The 19,039-nt window shown below is 43.0% G+C and overlaps 1 protein-coding gene across 1 annotated transcript in view; it reads right to left on the reverse strand.

Annotated features, from left to right (window-relative positions):
- Positions 1-11,006: 11,006 nt before the first annotated feature.
- Positions 11,007-19,039, reverse strand: part of adgrl1a (adhesion G protein-coupled receptor L1a) — a 127,848-nt gene continuing 119,815 nt past the window's right edge. The window contains exons 22-26 of the mRNA XM_019856488.1: positions 18,235-18,390; positions 17,535-17,631; positions 15,222-15,344; positions 12,437-12,454; positions 11,007-12,351 (exon numbers count right to left, since the gene is read on the reverse strand). Coding sequence (XP_019712047.1) covers positions 11,456-12,351; positions 12,437-12,454; positions 15,222-15,344; positions 17,535-17,631; positions 18,235-18,390 — 1,290 coding nt within the window. The 3' untranslated portion in view covers positions 11,007-11,455. The remainder of the gene's footprint in view (positions 12,352-12,436; positions 12,455-15,221; positions 15,345-17,534; positions 17,632-18,234; positions 18,391-19,039) is intronic.

A 19,039-nucleotide genomic window follows, 5' to 3' on the forward strand; every position in this document is an offset into this window, starting at 1 on the left:
TTATTTTGTTTAAATTTTTGATGGGGGGAGGGGGGGGGAGATTAAAAAAAAAAAAAACTTTGTCAGACCTACCGACCCTTTGCTGAAATTTCATGTTACCGAAAATTTCATGTTAGCAGAAACACACTATCTTTTTTGTTTGGCCTTAGTATAGAATGGCTACAAAACGGACCTTTGCAGACCAAGGCTCCTCATAAGGAGTTAACAAAAGAAAAGCTTTAACACTTGAAGACAGGATAAAATTAATAAAGATGAAAGATGGAGGAAGCAAAGTAAACGACATTATGCAAGAAATTGATGTAAGGGAAGCCAAAGAGTACAAATTACTTTTTTCAACCAACAGACAAAGTGGAGCCATTACCGTATTTTCGACACTAAAAGGTGCACTGGATGATGAGGCGCACCTTCAATGAATGGCCTATTTTGTAATTTTTTTTCATATATTGGACACATGGCATTATAAGATGCAATCTACAATACATCCACTAGATGGAGCTACACTCAAGGAAATGCCAACAGAACACTACACTACGCCCGGATTTATATAGTGCCGATCAAATGTCACTAAAACTTATTTAATAAAGCAACGGCACCGTTCACTTAACCAACAGCAAGTTATAACATTGACTCATTAAACTCTGTTGCCGCTGCTCTATTTCCGTGTTCAACTGTGTAACCTAACCGATCGCCTTAAGTTTGAACTCTGTGTTGTAAGCATGTCTCTAGCAAGGAGCCATTTTGGGGTTGGCATGTTACCGTTATGACCATACACAAGACGAATCAGATTTTAAGGCGCGCTATGAGCTTTTAAGAAAATGGAAGGCTTTTAGGTGCGCCTTCTAGTGCGGAAAATGTGGTAATATTACAAACAAATGTATGTTAATGTTAAACAAAATCAAATAAGTGTATGCTCATACTTATGCACGATTGGAATGAAAATAAAGAGTACACATATACGTGTGTGTGTGTGTGTGTGTGTGTGTGTGTGTGTGTGTGTGTGTGTGTGTGTGTGTTTACGTCTGACATAAAATTTGCTCTAGTGAAAAGTCCCCTGCTGTGAAAAATATTTCTGGCTGTAAAGATGATTTCATTGAAGAGGAGTTCTACTGTAGAGTGGTCGTCTCACAACCGAGGGGTTGTGGGTATGCGTGACCGTGTCAAAGTGTCCTTGAGCAAGATACTGAACCCCCAGTTGCATCTGGTGTTGCGTCATCAGAAGGTGATTAAGGAACCAGTATTAATGCGGATGGAGTAGTCAAGGGACAGCCCACTACTAATTTATGTTGTATTCAGTAAGACAAGTGGTTGATAATTCAATATGAATCATAAGAGACACTCGATCAAGTTTGAAGATGCCTATGATCAAATGTTTAATTGGGAAAAACATGTTTTTTCTTTAAGTTTCACCTGGTCTGTTTTGTTGTTCCGTTTAAATGTAATTCTTACACGTCAAAAATAAAAAATTCAATTCAATATTGTATGCATACTTCTTGGGACAAATGAACAGTGGGGGCAACTACATGACACAGGGGGCAGTGAAAGAAGAGTCTGGATAAAATAAATCTTGTTTTATTGCATATTTACGTACAAATAGAAAACAATCTTGCGGCGAAACAAACCAAAAATATGCCCTTGGATTTTTATGCTTCAAATTTGCAACATTATTGACAGTGAGTATGTTACCTTTTCTGTTGTGGCGATTCGAAAATGTGTCAGCCTTGACATGGCCTTATATACAGTATGGCAGCCATTAACTTTTCACAACCGCACAAGGGAGAACACGTGGGTTCAAGATTAGTTCAATAGTGTACCACTATCTCGTGGGATACGCTAGGGCCTGGATTTGTCAATGGCTCTCTATTTTAAGATTTCTTTTCATGTGCAAAGACCTTGAGGGAAAAACTACTCTTTGACCTGCAGGGGGTGTTTCCAAGTGAAAGGCTGTGTTGGGAAGATGGTTTGAGTGTTATTGGAGAAATACAAATAAAAATCAACAGGGGTGAGTGCATGGCGGTTTGAGTGTTATTGAAGAAATACAAATACAAATAAAAATCAACAGGGGTGAGTGCATGGCCAAGGCTTGCCATGCTCTTGGATGAGATTGGGGGGCATTTGAGCAACAAAAGCTGTCGCTTTTACGCTCGGATGCATGTAATAGCTCCACATGAGCTAATTAGCCACCAAGCAGCTTGTAATGATGCAGCCATGTTTCAGAACAGTCAGACAGCTTCCCCCCCTAAAGTGTTCATGCCACATTGAAGGGAAAAGAAAATGCAATTCAACCTGTCCCCCCCAGAGCAAGCGAGACATAAAGCAAAAGTCATCTAAAGGTCAGGTTCTCTTCTTGAGCAACTCTCATCAGACCTCAGTTATGAAAAGATTACACCGGGGATCACTTGACGCTTGCAACATTAATTAGGACTGATTGATGCTTCATAAAGCTGACTGAACCTGTATGCATGTGCATAAACTCCAATAATAACAACAGCTTAGATTTATTTTGCACCTTTCAAGGGACCCAAGGATGCCCAATAGCAATTAAAATGGTGAGTACATGTCGGGGAGCGCCATGTTAGCGGAAGAGTAGCATGACGGCGAACAAAAGATGATTACCCGCTTAAATTTACAGGAGCCCAACACCCAATCAGAAAGTTGGATGAGACGTGCAGTATTAGGCGATTGTTCTTGGAATTTAAAACAGTTTGCAGGTGGCTTAATTAAAGACTTCTGTCATTCTCCCATCAAAATACATGAAGATGAAGGACAAAGAATTAAAACACATCTACTGTCGACTTGTCACGCTCTGGTTCAAATTAATGTTTTGGGGAGGCACATGCAATGGAGTGGAATTAATCATTCATTTTGCAGAGCATAATTTGCAGTCGCAAATTAAAAAGTGCTGTTATCTGTGTTCTGTAAGCGTCTCCACAGGGCTGACATGGCACCAACCCGAAAAGTCTATTTCAGGCTGGTCATATGATATCAGGGGTGTAGTATTGGACGATTTTTAAGAGTACCGAGTACATCCAGAGTGCAAATATGCGAAGCCATCAATGACCGTAGATGCCCCAATTTAAAGCGAGCACCCCTACAGATTTGATTTGCAAAACAGTACACCAGAAACTAGGTTGCACTGTTAGCTAACAGTAATTTGTGCAAACATCTTACCTTTTAACGTTGACATTGCTTGCGTGTAGTCCGACGCCTAGACAGAATTGTGTTGACACACTTTACATCGGTCTGAAACTGGCAGATGGAAAAAAAAAAACTCAGTTGTTGTTTAACTTCACATTTGATTTTTGGGATGGCACTCTGAAAGACCCAACGTTTTTCAAACAAGGCATTAAAAAGTACAATTTGCAGAACACTTGTGTCACTTTGAGGTACTTTATCTTAGGGTGACCAGACTCAAAGATCTCAAACATTATATCTCTAACATTGTAAAGTAAGGCTGCATTATATTGGAAAAAACGAGCGACTCATTTTTCATGCAGAAAAAAAAAATGAATGTGTTCTTATTTAGATAAGAGTGCCTTAGTGGTAGTATTGCTTCAGTCTTCTTCCTCATAATAGTTTTCTTCCCCATCCTGCCTTGACGGGTTTTTCTGTGTTGATAGGAGCCTTGAGCTCTCCGACCAGCACCTTTATTAGATACTGAAACATATACCTGCGATCTTTGCACACTGTTACCTTTATCGCGTATTGTCAAGGTCCTCAAACCCGGACCGTTTGTCAGGGGACTACAGTATTATTTGGCTTTTTCAACAAGCAAACCTAACGAACCAATGCTGTCAGTCCAGTGACTTCAACCACAGCAGTGAAACGTGGATGAATGAACGGGATGTCGTTCCATTCCATTCCATTTCATTTCACCAGCAAACAATTAGCATTCACGCTAGTAACTGAGCGCACCTGTTCTACACACTTGCCTTGATTGCCACTGCTCGCCTTCTCTTCCGGGTTCTCCCCGCCCCGCCAGGGTCACGTCACACACGTCGATACCGGCATACTTTGCCTCTTAAAACCAAAAACCAAAAAAAAAAAACATGCAAATTGGTCCTACGAGAATCAATTAAAGACGGACATTTTCATGAATTTATAAAACCCTCACGGAAAACTGGACATGTCCGGTAAAAAAAAAAAAAAAAAAAAAAAGGATGAACTTCATCCTGGCCAATTGCAATTAGTACTTCATAAAACAAGAAACTTTAATAATACGAGTTAGACCATATATTTGGCCAAATAAAACTAGTCACAAAAAATAACAATTACGTTTTTTTGTCTGACTACTCAACTTAAACGCCACCAAACTTCCTGGTTAAGGTACATGCGTACCCCAGGGGCTAAGCTAACAGGATTGCACAGCCTTTTTGACATTGTTTGGATTACAAATGCAGACGGTATCGTCTGTTTTTAATTAAAAATATTCTCCACGTGTTACGTGTGTAAAATGTACCTCTTAAAACAGACTCGTGTACTTGCAGCTAATAAGTGCACTTACTGCTGTCAACAGTGGGACGATCTGCGTCACGTGACCACACATCATCTCCAGCGGTGCATCCTGGGAATTGGAATCCAGCATTCGTCGTCGAAATAAAAGTGCATTCGTGTGCTAAATAATAATAATAATAATAATAAACATACATATGACACAATCTAAATGAAATAAAATGAAGTAAACACATGATGTCAAAGTGCGTTGCAGTATTCAGTACATGCCTATCGTGTCCCCCAAAATGCATTCACTCTCCACTAAAATCCTCCTTAAGGCCCTATAAGTACAGAACATCATGATACGATTTCCAAGAGTTGTCTCAAAAACATGACAATTCACTCCCACTTTTCATTGACACTATCAGAATTTTCAAAATGTTTATTGATCTTATTTGATTGTGCAGCTGTACCCAATGAAGCAAACCACAGAGTGTGCAAACCTTGTAGTAGTGGGACGATCTGCGTCACGTGACCACACATCATCTCCAGCGGTGCATCCTGGGAATTGGAATCCAGCATTCGTCGTCGAAATAAAAGTGCATTCGTGTGCTAAATAATAATAATAATAATAATAAACATACATATGACATAATCTAAATGAAATAAAATGAAGTAAACACATGACGTCAAAGTGCGTTGCAGTATTCAGTACATACCTTTCGTGTCCCCAAAAATGCATTCACTCTCCACTAAAATCCTCCTTAGGGCCCAATCAGTGGCGGTTCTGGGGGGGGGCCAACGGGGGCCAGTGCCCCTATAGCACTGATTCTGGCCCCCCCTGTGGCCCCCCCTCCGAACGTAGATTACGCAGTGGCGCAGAGTTGCAGACACGAAAGGTGGAACCAAAGTGCGTGGCTTAACATTCTAGTCGGACCCTTTAGTGTGCTGCACCACTTGATGCATGCATAAAACATGAGCCTCGCATTAGTCAGTCTCTTCATTTATGTGAACTGTGAGGCAGGCGAGCCCCAAGTTTACATGCATATTGTGGGCGCTGTAAAAAATTAATTACATCACGTGCACACACTCCGGGCACACACACGTCAAAGCTACTTTTCTTGAAGATGCTGCCAGAGAAACATGAGTTGTGTTTACGTTTGTATTTATTTGTACGACTTCAATAAACTGAGAACTGGCAACAACATGAGAACTGATGGTTTTTCCTTTAAATCAGGTTTTCCAGTAAAACAGTACCATTGGAGCAATCAGTGAGCAATACAGTGAAGTCCATTTTGTCGGACCACGATGGGTTTTAAAGAAAAAACAAATACACCTGTGATGGTGTATGCCATTTATTTTGGGACGACAGCAACGAGCAGCATCTAAAACCTGTCCCTGAACATTGCTAACACAATTGGACATCTGGCTCGAAAAAGATTAATTTATTCTAATTTTGGATCTGCGTTCTTTAGTCCGACCTTGTCCGTCAAACATGGCGGCTTTATTACACCACCACGATGGGTTTTAAAGAAAAACAAATACATCTGTGATGGTGTATGCCATTTATTTTGGGACGACAGCAACGAACAGCATCTAAAACCTGTTCCGGAACATTGCTAACACAACTGGACATCTGGCTCGAAAAAGATTCATTTATTCTAATTTTGGATATGCGGTCTTTAGTCCGACCTTGTCCGTCAAACATGGCGGCTTGAAACTACAAGTGAGCGCCCCAAAAATCTAACAGTGTCTTTGGCTTCATAGAGAAGGACAATCACATTTTTTTCTGCCTCGAACAAAGCCCATTTATTTTAGTGCTTTCCATTGGAAGCGCGACGTGATAACCTCTGCTCTGCAAACCACCAACTGAGAGTCATTTGAGACAAAGCGCCGCATCCATCCCCTTATCACCACATGCAGCCTCACCACAAATGCAACCACCCACCCCTCCTGCCCCGAACCCAGGCTACCGCCGCGCCACCCGTACTGTTACTGATGCTGTCCTCTCTTGAGACGTCTTTAGGGATGCAGAAGGGCCTGGGTCTTCATTTGATAGCATAGCAGGGAATGCTCAGTGAGTAACCTTAACTGGTCTTACCATCCATCTCACTTGCAATTACTGTATTCCAGGCCAAAACATGAACATGCAGTCTTTTTCTGACTTGGTCACCGTGCAGAAATCAATCCATCTGAAGCGACCAATGTGGGCAGCATGCATCAGTAACAAAGAGCATCAAATAGCTGCAGCTCATTCAGAATGGTTTCAATTTTGGGGGGGAAAAAAAATGCTCTATTTTTTATCAGTATGCGTATACATTTTATTCATTTATTTATATAATGCATAATTATCGGATATTGGTTATTGTAATACAGATTAAAGTATTGATTGCGGGCAGACGGCCATGAAAAAAACTAACCGCAATGTTAAATGTAAATCGCTATATTGAGGGGAAAGCCCCCCCACCTCTCAGTGAAATTATTCCTCAAAACGGTGGAGCTGTTGTTGCCGCACCGTCTTGCATGCACGATTCTTCTTTTCAAACCACAGCAAAAATCATTCAGATAGCTTAAAGGACTTCCCCTTTATTGCAGCCCATGACTCCACCATCTCCTTGCTGTCGTGAAAGCCTCGTTGATGACATGATGACCATCCATCTGGCATTCATGATCGAATACAACTCTTTTGAGTATCCGTCTTTATGGCTTTCTGAACAAACGTTTCTCCTCGTGAGCATTGGTTAGCTGGCGGTAGGCTAAAAAGCTTCGCGCGGTGACTGCAAGCCTTTCAAGGATCCTGTTGTAGTTTTGAGAGGTTCTCCAAACATAACAACTCTTCGGTTCTTCCGCTACAACAACAAAAATAAAAGGTCAAATGCAAGTGAACTGAGTCATCGACACACTTTGCTCCCAGCTGACAATAAGGCTTGAACAAACAAACTTGTGTTGATGATAGGAAAAAAAAAAGAGCGAGGCCCAGTGCAGTATTGCAAATGAGTATACCATCAGTGTAATCAGAGGTTTGGAAAACAGGAGTCCCCTAGCGAAAAAGAAAAAAAGCCTGATCCGACAGTGTGGGCCGTAGCCTTCCTCCTGTATAATCATCATCATTTAACACAGTATGCGCGGCCTATGTTTATTGCGATATTAATCCGGGATAAACAAAGCTTTTGACAAAACAAATTAACATCTCTCAATAGAAAGCGCGGCGCTAATGGAGCCTTCCGAGACTGATATTAAAAAAAGCGGATGAGACGAGAGGAGAAACGGGAGCTCGGGAAGGTGATGGGAAAGACAAAATCAGGCCCAAGGTGCCTAAACGGTGTTTCACCCCGAGCTCTAGAGATCAGCATCAGCACATCATAACACGGGAGCTAATTGTGGTGATTATGCTGGTAATTAGGCTGCCGACGAGGAGAGCGGATTTTCGGCACCGTCTGATAACGACGCGTTCATTTGCTGTCAACTGACCAGGGCCACATTTGCTCCGCATAGCGAGGGCTCCCTTGCAAATCTAATTTATGTTCTATCATAGCTCTATTGCACATGTACCCTTTCGCAACATGAATAATTAAGGTGGAGGGGGAGAGGGGGGGTTGGCTGGTTTTACTTTTTTTTTTTTTTTAAAGCAACAAATAAACAAACAAGCAGAGCAGCAATGATGCAATGGTGGATTTAGCCACAAGCTTCATTTTTGAATTATTTACAAGCTCCTCAGGTTTTGGGGCAAATGATTAAATATGAATCATATCTTAAAAGGCAACACCTATGATGGATTGTTTGGAGCCAAAACGATAGTATGAGAATAAATGGCAAGAAATTGAAGTGTGACACGATATGAGTCACTGGTGGGAATAATGTGGTGAAAATAAAGTCAGAATATGACAGGAGAAACGTTTTCGTTTTGTGAGAATAAAGTTAGTTGTAGTATTACAAGAAAAAAAAGTTTGAAAATGTGAGACTACTGTATATAATTACAAGAATAATATCGTGCTTATGGGAGGAGAGTCCAAATATTACAAAAATGAAAAAAGTGGCAATTCTGTGAGAATAAGGTTGGAATATTACAAAAGGCGTACATATGTGAAAAAAAATTCCATCTAATTATTCGAGAGAAAAAAGTTGTAGTTTATGAGGAATTCATAATAGTATAAGAAGAAAAGTTAGAAATTCATGTGAATAAAGTTGTAATATTAAATGATAAATAAAATATTTTTAAAAAATTATTTTGGTCCGGAAAAATAGTTGTCATTTTGTTTGAATAAAGTTGTCATTGTACATTCAAAAAAATTCTATTGAGGATGAAGGCCTGGTTAAAAAAAAAAGCAAAAATAAACTCACACAAGAATCAGTTGTAATTTCGTAAGATAGTCATATTCCCTAAAATTATGATAAAATTGGTGCCGTGAGGATGATGGTAATGTACATCTGCAGTAAAGTGAAGACTGTTGAGTAATAAACCATAACCATTTTTCGACCCGAATACTTCTATTATTCAGGTAGGTCTCAAAATATCAAGACAAATCCTTTTTTTTTTTTTTTTTTTTTTTGGGTTTGCTTTTAACCCTACCCGTGAACCGCTTTCCTGAGTGGGGCAGCAGATGCATCTAGTTCCTGCTTACGTTCCAGCCACATCTTCCACTTAAAAAAAAACAGGATGTGAGTTCAGGGAGAGCAATGGTAAGAATGAATCAAATGTGAATAAATATTTTAGGGACAGACAAAAAATAAATAAAATAAAACTATTGCAAAAGGGAGATAAACAGAGCTGAGAAGTCTGTTCCGAAAGGTCAGCGAGATTGTGGTTGGACTGGTTGTTCTCCCGCCTCTCCCCTGACAACTAATTTCTCTCAAATGTATCACTTGCACAAGTGCACTGAAAAACACGTTTCTCCCTCCGCTCTTATCTTGCGCCGGTTCCTCCCTTTCATCTTGTACCTGAATGCACCACGGTGACCGAAAGGGCTTCTTACAAATGTGTGCTGGCAATTTTAAAATGTCTTCCTAAAATGGAAAAAAAAAAAGGGCAAGAAAAACCACACTCAATCATGTTAGACATGAAAGACTCAAGTACGGCAGAAAAACACATCGTTCATGCTTAAAAATACAAGAACATTTGCGTGTTGTCCTTCATTTTTGTTTTGGTCAATTTCTTTTTTTCATTGATGAGGTTTTAATGATTTTAAATTAATTTTGGTGTTTGTACAAGCGTTCAGAAGACGTAAGGTCTATCAGTTGTTGAGGAATTTGGCTTGACTTTTATTGCAAAATACTATTTATGACTTTTTTTCCCCTCTTGTGCTCAGCAAATACACAATATACTGAAAAAAACGAAAACTCATAAAAACTAAACTCAAACTAAGCAATTTTGAAAAAAAATAAATAAAAATAAACGGAAAAAAAATCTGCACTGAAAACAAACCAAATTTGAAAAAAAAAAACAAAAGCCAAAACGAAAAAAAAACCCAAAAATGAAAGATCCCAACCTATTATATATTACAAATGTCAAGGCTCTTGTACCCAAATAATATTTTCAATGTGAACATTAAATTGTGATTATCCATAAACTTTCAAATGTACTGCTTTACAAAAACAAAAAAAGAAACGGAATCATTTATCTTATTTATTGATGTGCATTTTCAATGTTTCTTATGTTAAAATGCTTTCACTGCCTTACAAGATAATGACATTCACCAGAGCCGAACCCGAATCTGACTCCTCCCGTTTTTGTCGACCCAAAGCAGCCACGATGCAACGTGTTTTTACGTGCCGGCCGGGCCAGAGGTCACAGACTTCAGCATACACATTCATATCACACAACCACACCTGCCATTCATCCACAAAGCTTCACGACACCAAACACAAAAAATTGCAGGGTCACAAACTCCCTCCCCCAAAAAGAAACGTTTTATTTTTCTCTTTTGTTGCAAGTACAAGAAGTCATTTCTCATTGCGTCTGTTACCTTTGTTGCTTTTGATCATCCGGCCGTCGTCCCTATTTATTTACACGGTAGGAATAAAGCGGAATCACGCTTGCAGGTTTTCGTATGTACACGTAGGTTTATAGTGCTGTCGGTCACAACCACACACAGGAGACAAAAAAAGTCCACTTCGGCTGGCTAGGCTCTAACACAGCAAGTACAAGAGGAGCGCGGGGTGGGGGGGGAGCGCGACACACTCCTCGGGATGCAAATCCAAAGTCAACAAAATGAATACTCTCAGCAAAAAAAGAAAAAAAAATGATAGCAAGGCAGTCATGTTTTGGAATGCCTAAAAAGCAACCAGGCAGAGAAGGGCAGCGGGTGGAAAGCTTCTGGGAGGTGAAATGGGGGCACCTCCACCTCTGATCCAGGAAAAGAAGGCAAACTCCTCTGAATTGTCTTCAACTGAAGATGGAGAACTGTTTTCACTTGGATTGTTCAATAATGAGCACTTCTGGATATGTGAGTGAGCGTGTGTGCGTGCGCGAGTATGTGTGTTTGACTTTCTGTTGTTCTGGCTCAAGAGAGATTTTTTTTTCTTTTTGGCAACAATGAAGAGCTTTTCTGTAAGACATTTTTTTTTTGTTGTTGTTGTTGCTCCTAATGGCGTTCTGGACTCCGCTCGTCTCCACAGCTAACTAGCAAATGATGGTCGGTACGAAAGGGTAAATAACGGAGCAAATACAAAACAATAGTCTCGTGTCCAGAAACATTACAGAACTTTTGTTTGAGCAAAGTATTGAGAGTTCCTAAGGGCGGGTAAGAAGAGTGGCCAAGGGGTGGGGGGTCGGTACATTCAGAGTGCTGGACTTGGTCCAAAGGATCCGGGTGGGACTCAGCTTGGATCGATGCTCTTTAAAAAGTCAAAGGCGTCTTCTGGGGACCTGAAGGTCACTCTGTTTGTCTCTTTTACTGTTCGGGTCAAAGTTAAGAGAAAAAAAGGCAACCAAACAAGCAGGAAGTGGGCCGGCGCGAGAGCGACGTAGGCTAGAAGGCAACTCTGGCCCTCACTCGAGTCCCCGAGCTTCCTTTTGCGTCTCCGGTCACAGGCTGGTGACCAGCTGCATCTGTCCGTCGCCTTCGTTGTGGGAAGCCTCCTGAGCCTGGTGGACAGGCTCCCCGCTCGGCCTCCTCGGCTGGGCCTGGTAGAAGGTCTGCATGGGGGCGCCGCGAGAGCCCAAGGCGGGCCTCCCGGAGCTGTAGTACAGTTCTTCGGGGGGCTGGGCCGATCGGGGCACCACCTCCAGGGGCTCGGGACTGCTGTCCGGGTAGGGAGAGTCTCGCAGGTTGGTGATGCTGGTGTACAGGGAGTCCCGGGTGGGCGAGTCGGGCGCTCTGTTGCCCGTCTGCCCACTAGAACTCTGACCGCTGTGGCCGAGACTCTCGGTGAGGTCGGCCGTGAAGCTCTCCGACTCCTCCGGGTCGCTCTGGTAGAGGACGGACTGGGCTCGCTGTAAGAGTAGCGGCTCCTCCAGAGCTTTGTAGAGCAGCTCCACATCCTGCGGCGTGCGCTGCCTGCCATCCATCAGAAAGTCATTGTCACCCGACTCGGGCCCGGCTGCTCCTCGAGGGATCCCCCCGGCCATGCTTCCGCACACCCTGTCCCCGGCGTCGCCCCCGGCCACGTTCCCTCCGCCCACGCTCACGCACCCGCCTCGCAGGTTGTTATGCACCAGCTCAGAGATAATCATCTTCTCAAAGGCCGCCGCATCGGAGAGATTGCGCTGGACGCCTCCCCCGCCGCCGCCCAGTGGTTCCGAGCTGCGTGGGTTGAGCAGCGGTGGGGGGCTGTCTCCACCCCCGCCGGTGCTGCTCAGGAAGTCACAGCTGCCACCGTCACCACCCCCTGGGCCAGCACGCAGGGAGTAGCTGTTGTTGAAGTTGCCGTTCAGCGGCAGCGTCTCCATTCCGCAGGGGTCGCGGGCCTTGGATGGGATCTCTGCATCCAAACACAGGAGAGAAACCAGTTTGGACATTGAAGTCTATGAGCTCCGAGCTCAAACGGAAGGATCAAAGACACTTACTTGGGTCTCGGAAAGTTCCTGTCCATCCAAAGGAATGCCGTGTGAAGCAGATATAATGAAAGACGGGAAGTGTCATTTAATGCAACATTAACTTGATCAATTCATTTTTAAAGATTTTTAAATGGCCACCATTAAGGGAATGAAAAATCTATCAGCCTCTTCAAAGATCTTTGCATCTCCTTCTCCTTCTCGGGAATGAACATTTCAGTTCAGGCACTGACTTAGGCCAACACAGATATTTTCCATCCATACATCCATCTATCCATCCATTATTTGAGCTGCTTATCCTCACAAGGGTCGCGGGCGTGCTGGAGCTGATCTCGACCCTGAACAGGTTGCCAGCCAATCACAATGCACACATAGACAGACAACCATCCGCACTCACAAACACACCTCAGGACAATTTAAAATGACCGATTCACCTACCGGGCATTTATTTTTTTTAATGTGGGAGGAAACTGGAGTACCTGGGCAAAACCCACGCAGGCACAAGGAGAACATGTAAACTCCACACGGGAAGCTCAGAGGTTGGAATTAAACCCATGATCTCTGCCATGGATGGTTTTGGCTTTTCGTCCACGATTACCTCCTTAAGTGAGCTAATTTTCTTGGTTGGTTTTTGGTCTTTGGGGTTATGGTGCCACTCTGCATGGGCCAGTTATTTACAAGTGTGCCATCCATCACTCCTGGACAAATTCAAGGTAAAATTCCAATCCCGCTGTATCGAAATGAACATTTACAACAAGCTACGAGAGTTAGCTTGTCTACAATTAGTGGAATAAATACAATAGACTCGCTACTGAGACAGACAATTAGCTAGCTAGCATGGTGAACATCAGTTCATTTCCTGTATGGCATTACTTCCCAAAGCGGAGAAGGACAGAGAAGATACACAGTCCTTTAACCAAGCTATGGAGCACGTTCAGTGAAAATCAAAACCTTGTAATCTTACCAAACGTTTCAAAAGTTGAGAGCTGTGATTGCAATACCAGCTGTGATATTTTTGCTCACAGTTATATACCGTCCGAATATTATGCCACCTCCCTCTTTGGGATTCTTTTGGAAGCATGTGAAGAGAGTTTCACGTGCTTTGATTTGCTTTTACTGACCAAAGACAGGTCAATTAAAGATTCCCGCGTGTCTATGAACAAAACAAAAAAGCTGTCCAGCTAAATACCGGAGCAGCACTTTTTAGCAGGCTTTTACTTCGGCAGTGACACTGCAGTGTAATTAGACATTGTAATGAAGCGCTCTCCTCTTTACTTCCTCTCCTCTAAAAATGTCGGCGGCTGTCAGGCCTTGACATATTCGTCGGGCGAAGCGTTGAAATATTTAATAGAGACGCCGCCTCGCATTTCAGCCGCTGGACGATGGTCAAGATGTTTAGTGCGCGCCTGCGCTGGCAATGAAGCCAGAGAGTCAAAGTTTGATCCGATTGTTCTTGAAGCGTCACCTGCAGTCACTCCGGGGCACTCCGTCTGGTGGTATGCTAACCAGGCTAACAGTCTTCGGTTTAGTTCTTTCTTTGGCATTTTGCCCGGCAACAGCAAATTGTCAGCACGAATATTTGTCAATATTGTGCCAAATCAATGGAAATGTAAGACCTAAGTTACCCACTATGAACAATTTTTAAAAGGCTTTTGGTAAAAAGAAAATGTGCGTGGTGCACCAGATAGTGTTGAATTAAAAATGAATTTTGAAAGGTGACAGAAAAGTTCAAGAAAACGGCATTGAAAATATTGCCTGTACAGTTCATCAGTGTTTTGAGAGCTGCTTTGATTTTAACTGTTGACTTTTTATTTTGTAAGATTAAAATTTGATTGGAAACATTTTTTTGTTCCAGTAGAAGGTTAAATGATGACCCTGGAACATATTGATTCTATTTTAATAATTACATAATTTTTATGTTGACTTTTCACAGTGGTCCACATTTATTTTACACTTATAATAAAATGTAAATAATAATAATAATCATCAAAATAATAATAACCGAGACTTCACATTATGTCCAACTGTTGTTCACTAATTGTTTAATAATGATAAAAATGTTATTTTGCACATAGTGTGTACAGTTTGACTAGGAAACATACTGTATTCTATTACCATTTCTTTCTGTATGAATGAGATTAAATTTCATCCTGAAATTGCAGCAATGCAGTGCGTAAACTTGCAGTAAAGCGTCATCAAAGTGTCAAGAACTGTGCTGCTTTCAGAGGTTGGGTTTGATTAGAAAAAAAACTCCGCCAATTTTTGCCAAACCTCGCTTCAGTAAGGGACCAATTCTTTTTACGCAACATTCTTCTTTGGCTTCATTATCCTGCTTAGCGACGGGGACAAGCGTTCCCCTTCGCGATTGCTGGCAGTCAAAGTCGAGATGAAACTTCACTCATCAGATTGCGATTCGAGACGAGGCCAGATGGCAAAGTCAGGCTGTTTGTTTTTTTGCGCAGCCTGGTTGGATCCATTTGACAGTTTATGCACGGCACACGTCGCAGAAGGCGACATGACGTTTCCTTTGTCTACTGTGGGCAAAATGAAGAATGAGCTCGCCGATGGATGTTTTTGAAAATCTTATTGGGATGGGAGACGTGCTCTCTGTATGTTGTGAACCCGTGCTTCCTTCTTAGTATTGAACAACGTCCTCGGAGCTACGTACAGTTTATATAACTAACGATTAATCTCTCAACTATATGGGCAATTAATACGATATTGCTCGGTCATTGTCGTGTTGCATGATGAAGTCTCTCTCTCGCCCTTTCTCTCTCTCTCTCATTTCTTCACAAACCTGTGGAGTTGAAGACGCCGGGTGAGGGCGGGGTGAAGCTCTCAGCCAGCAGCGTGTTGTAAGGAGACGTGCCGCTACGAGTCTGCAGCACCGGGTTGGCCAAAAGGTGGTTGCCCATGGCTGCTGTAATATGGCAAGAAAAAAAAAAAAAAATCATCCTCTTCCATCATCAAAAAATGGGCTCTTTGCATTGAATGCATGCAAATCGAGCCCAGTCGACGGCGCCGGGTAATAACACGTGGAACGACGCAAATGTTTACAGCTGCTCCAAACGGGGCTGTTTTTTGTTACAGCGGTATTTTATGGAGTCATTTCACTGCCTCCTGATTGTAACCTTTGAGTACAAAACACAATTGAAAGGCAAAGTTACTGTTTGCGGGTATTGCCATTTGTTTCCCTTTGACTCTGAACAGTGCAGACAGGAGGGGCGGAGGAGGGGTGGGTGCCGGGACCAGTAATGCATGCTATTATTCAGTCCCGGAGTGCAGCCATTGAAACACAGTTAATTTTACACTGAAAATGTGAATGCCACCAAAAAGATAAATAGAAGTGAAAGCACAGGGAGGATGTTGTGCAAAAGGCCCGAGGAAACCGAGAGCAGAAATGCCATGAAATTAAAAACAGGACAGCATGACGGAAGAGCGCACAGACGCCAAGTGCGGGCTGCAGGTATGGACTGCCCCAGCCTTCATCACGTGGAAAATAAAAATAAGCACTCACGCTCAGCTATTTAATCATCATTTCCCCTCCTCCCTCAAAGCCTCTGGCAAAACTCGTTGTCGCCCGCTTTCTACTTTCGTTGGCTTGTTCTCTTATGTCGCTTCAACCGCATTTTTGTACTTCCTTTCGCCAGACCCCCCCAAAAGAGGCAAACACCACCGAATTAATGTGGATACGCTCCCTGTGATGTCCTCTTAGGAATACCCGAGCCACCAGATTGAAGCGGGGAGCAAAAGTAGGGCAAAGGAAATCATTTGTGCGTGTATGTGTGTGTGTCATGAGCACCTTGCTTCCAGGACACAACAGAAAATTGTTGTGCGTCACAGACACAGTCAAGTGGCAAACTCAAAGAGATGAAAAAGCGTGGTAATTATCGTTCCTTTTTTGAAATAAAGGGCTTGCCTCTCTACGTTACACCATCTCTACATTCCTGTCCTATAAGTCAGGTCAGCTGACAGCGTTTTTTTTTTCTGTCACTGGTCCCACACGATGGAACGACCTCCCCATTGCATATTAGAAAAGCCCCATTCGCTGACCATTAATCGGGCCCGCCTTTGAACCTGTTTTTATCACTCAAAGCACAGGTGTCAAAGTCAAGGCCCGGGGGCCAGATCCGGCCCGCCACATCATTTTATGTGGCCCACGAAAGCAAATGATGATCACTGCTAAAACCTGTACCGAACTGTTCAATTGTCACGTGTCATAAATCATGTTGAAATGTTGTTCGCCTCGTTCCACTTATCTCAACAATAATTGAGCAACAACAAACAAAAGAGTTAACTTGGGTGATTTCAAAACTAGTAATACATCCATTTGTTGTGTACGAGTAATAGTACAGCGAGAAACATTTATTCGTAACAGCCCTCCGAGGGAAGACGGAACTCCGAAGTGGCCCGCGACAAAAAATGAGTTTGACACCGCTGCCTCAAAGCCATGAACCTTTATTTTAGTGTCTCATTTGCTTTTATTTTTTAAATTACATTTTTTTTAAAGATTATGACTGGTTTTATTGTTTTTAATTAAGTTATACGCAATTATCTGTTTCTGTTCCATTATGATTAAACTTTGTTTCAACTGTGGTTGTTGTTAAAATGCCCGGGGTGGCAGAAAAGTGGATGACTACTGTGGTCTCGAAGTGAATGTAACCCAAATGTTTTTTTTTTTTGCTCTCAAAGGTGTACATCCGTGCCATTGATCCGAGCAAATGAAAAGTCACTTAATTAACCATTCCCTCAATGAGCATGTTCACGATGACTGAATTTCCATTCCATCTGCTTTTGAATCAATTTACAATTGAAATCTAAATCACAGCCGGCTTTGGCTCTCTATTGGGAGCGATTCACTTCATACAATTTCAAAGTTGGGCAGTAAAGAAGGCCGTTAAAATTATCATTCAAGCCCGTTTTCTCAATTGCTCTGCCTTGGTGAAATAAAACAGGAGCGTGTATTTACTCGCGGCACCATCTGGAAGCACATGTGACGTCATGGCGAAAAGGTCTACGGTTCCTGAAATGGTTCCAGCTTAACAGCTTTTGTGACACGCTGCTAAATTTCCATCAGCGCACTGTGGTGCGCAAGAGAAGGAAAACTCACCACGGTTGAGCGTGGGCGTGCTGTTGATATCCCCCGCCATGAAGGAAGACTCCGTCTGCTTCCGAACCGTGTCGTTCCACATGCGGCGGATCCGACTCTGAGGGAAGGAGCAGTGCAGGGTGAGGAAAAAAAAAAACAAAAAAACAACAGAAACGTGTGCTGGATGTGAGGGGACTTTTATAGCTCAGCAGGGATGCTGTAATCACAACTGCGCTGTTTGCCATAAGCCACAAAGAAAACAAGATACGCAAAGAGACGACTACAAGGCAATGTCATGTCATCAAGAGAGGGTCAAATAACTATAAGATGTGCCATACATGATTGCAGTAGCTGATATAGTCCCATTCTGAAAAACACTGTTTATCGCCTGGTAGTATTATTTCCGATGCTGTGAGTTTCCTGATTGCTGTTTTGCACAAATAGCAGGCAGAGACCAAAAAATAGGTTTAGCAAGGAAAATGTCTTGGTCTCTCTTACACACCCACACACACACAGACACACATTAGACACCTCTTAGTACATTCACAACAATGCCACACATTAGCATTTGCATTGTGTTAGCATTAAGCGAAACCGACTTATCAAAACCACGGTCTAATTCTCCGCCAAACGTGGCAAAAAAAAAAAAGGAAAAAAAAATAAATGAGCGAGCGCGTGCCATGCAAAAAGCATGCGCAAAGTGCGTCCGTCTTGCCTGCACCTGTCTGTGGGCCGCCGCGTGACGAGCTTGGCTGCCGCTGTAGTAACGGTTGTTGGCGCGCAGGCCGGAGTTCTTCATGGCGCCGTGGGAGCTGCTGGTGGACACGCGGCTGCAGCAGTAGGAATGACGCAGACACTTACTGTACTCCTTGTGGACCTGCAACACGCAGGCAAAAACACATTTACGACAGCAGCGATGGTCTACATAATAGAGTGGAATATAACTTGCGGGCGGGCTGTCAAGTGACAGGAAGTATATGTATTGCCCCGTCACCTACAACTCTTCTCAAGCTAAGCCATGTGTTTATTTTCCTACGACGCCCGCAGCGGTGTTCAATGCCGGTTAGAGATTTACTGGCTGAAGTATGTGTCAGCAGAAAATGAATCTGAATCATTTATAGCACGGGCGTCAAACTCCGGTTCCTCGAGGGCCACATCCTGCATGTCTTAGATGCCTCCCTCCTCCAACACACCTGATTCAAATGAGCAAGATTGTTCTCAGGTGCCTGCAGAGCTCGCTGATGAGCTGATCATTTGAATCAGGTGTGTTGGAGGAGGGAAACATCCGGCTGGCAACCAGTTCAGGGTGTCCCCCGCCTAGTGCCTGAAGACAGCTGGGATAGGCTCCAGCACGCCCGCGACCCTTGTGAGGATAAGCGGATTAGAAAATGGATGGGTGAATTAGATGTTGGGATAAAAGTAACCTTATGAAACATTTTTCAAGCGGTAGTATAGCCGAATATGTGACTCTATGCTCACAACAACTGCGGGGCTGGGCCTGGCAAGGAAGGGGGCGGGGGGGGGGG

The sequence above is a fragment of the Hippocampus comes genome, unplaced genomic scaffold, assembly GCF_001891065.2.
Source record: "Hippocampus comes isolate QL1 unplaced genomic scaffold, H_comes_QL1_v1.1 scaffold171, whole genome shotgun sequence".
Taxonomy (NCBI): Eukaryota; Metazoa; Chordata; class Actinopteri; order Syngnathiformes; family Syngnathidae; genus Hippocampus; species Hippocampus comes.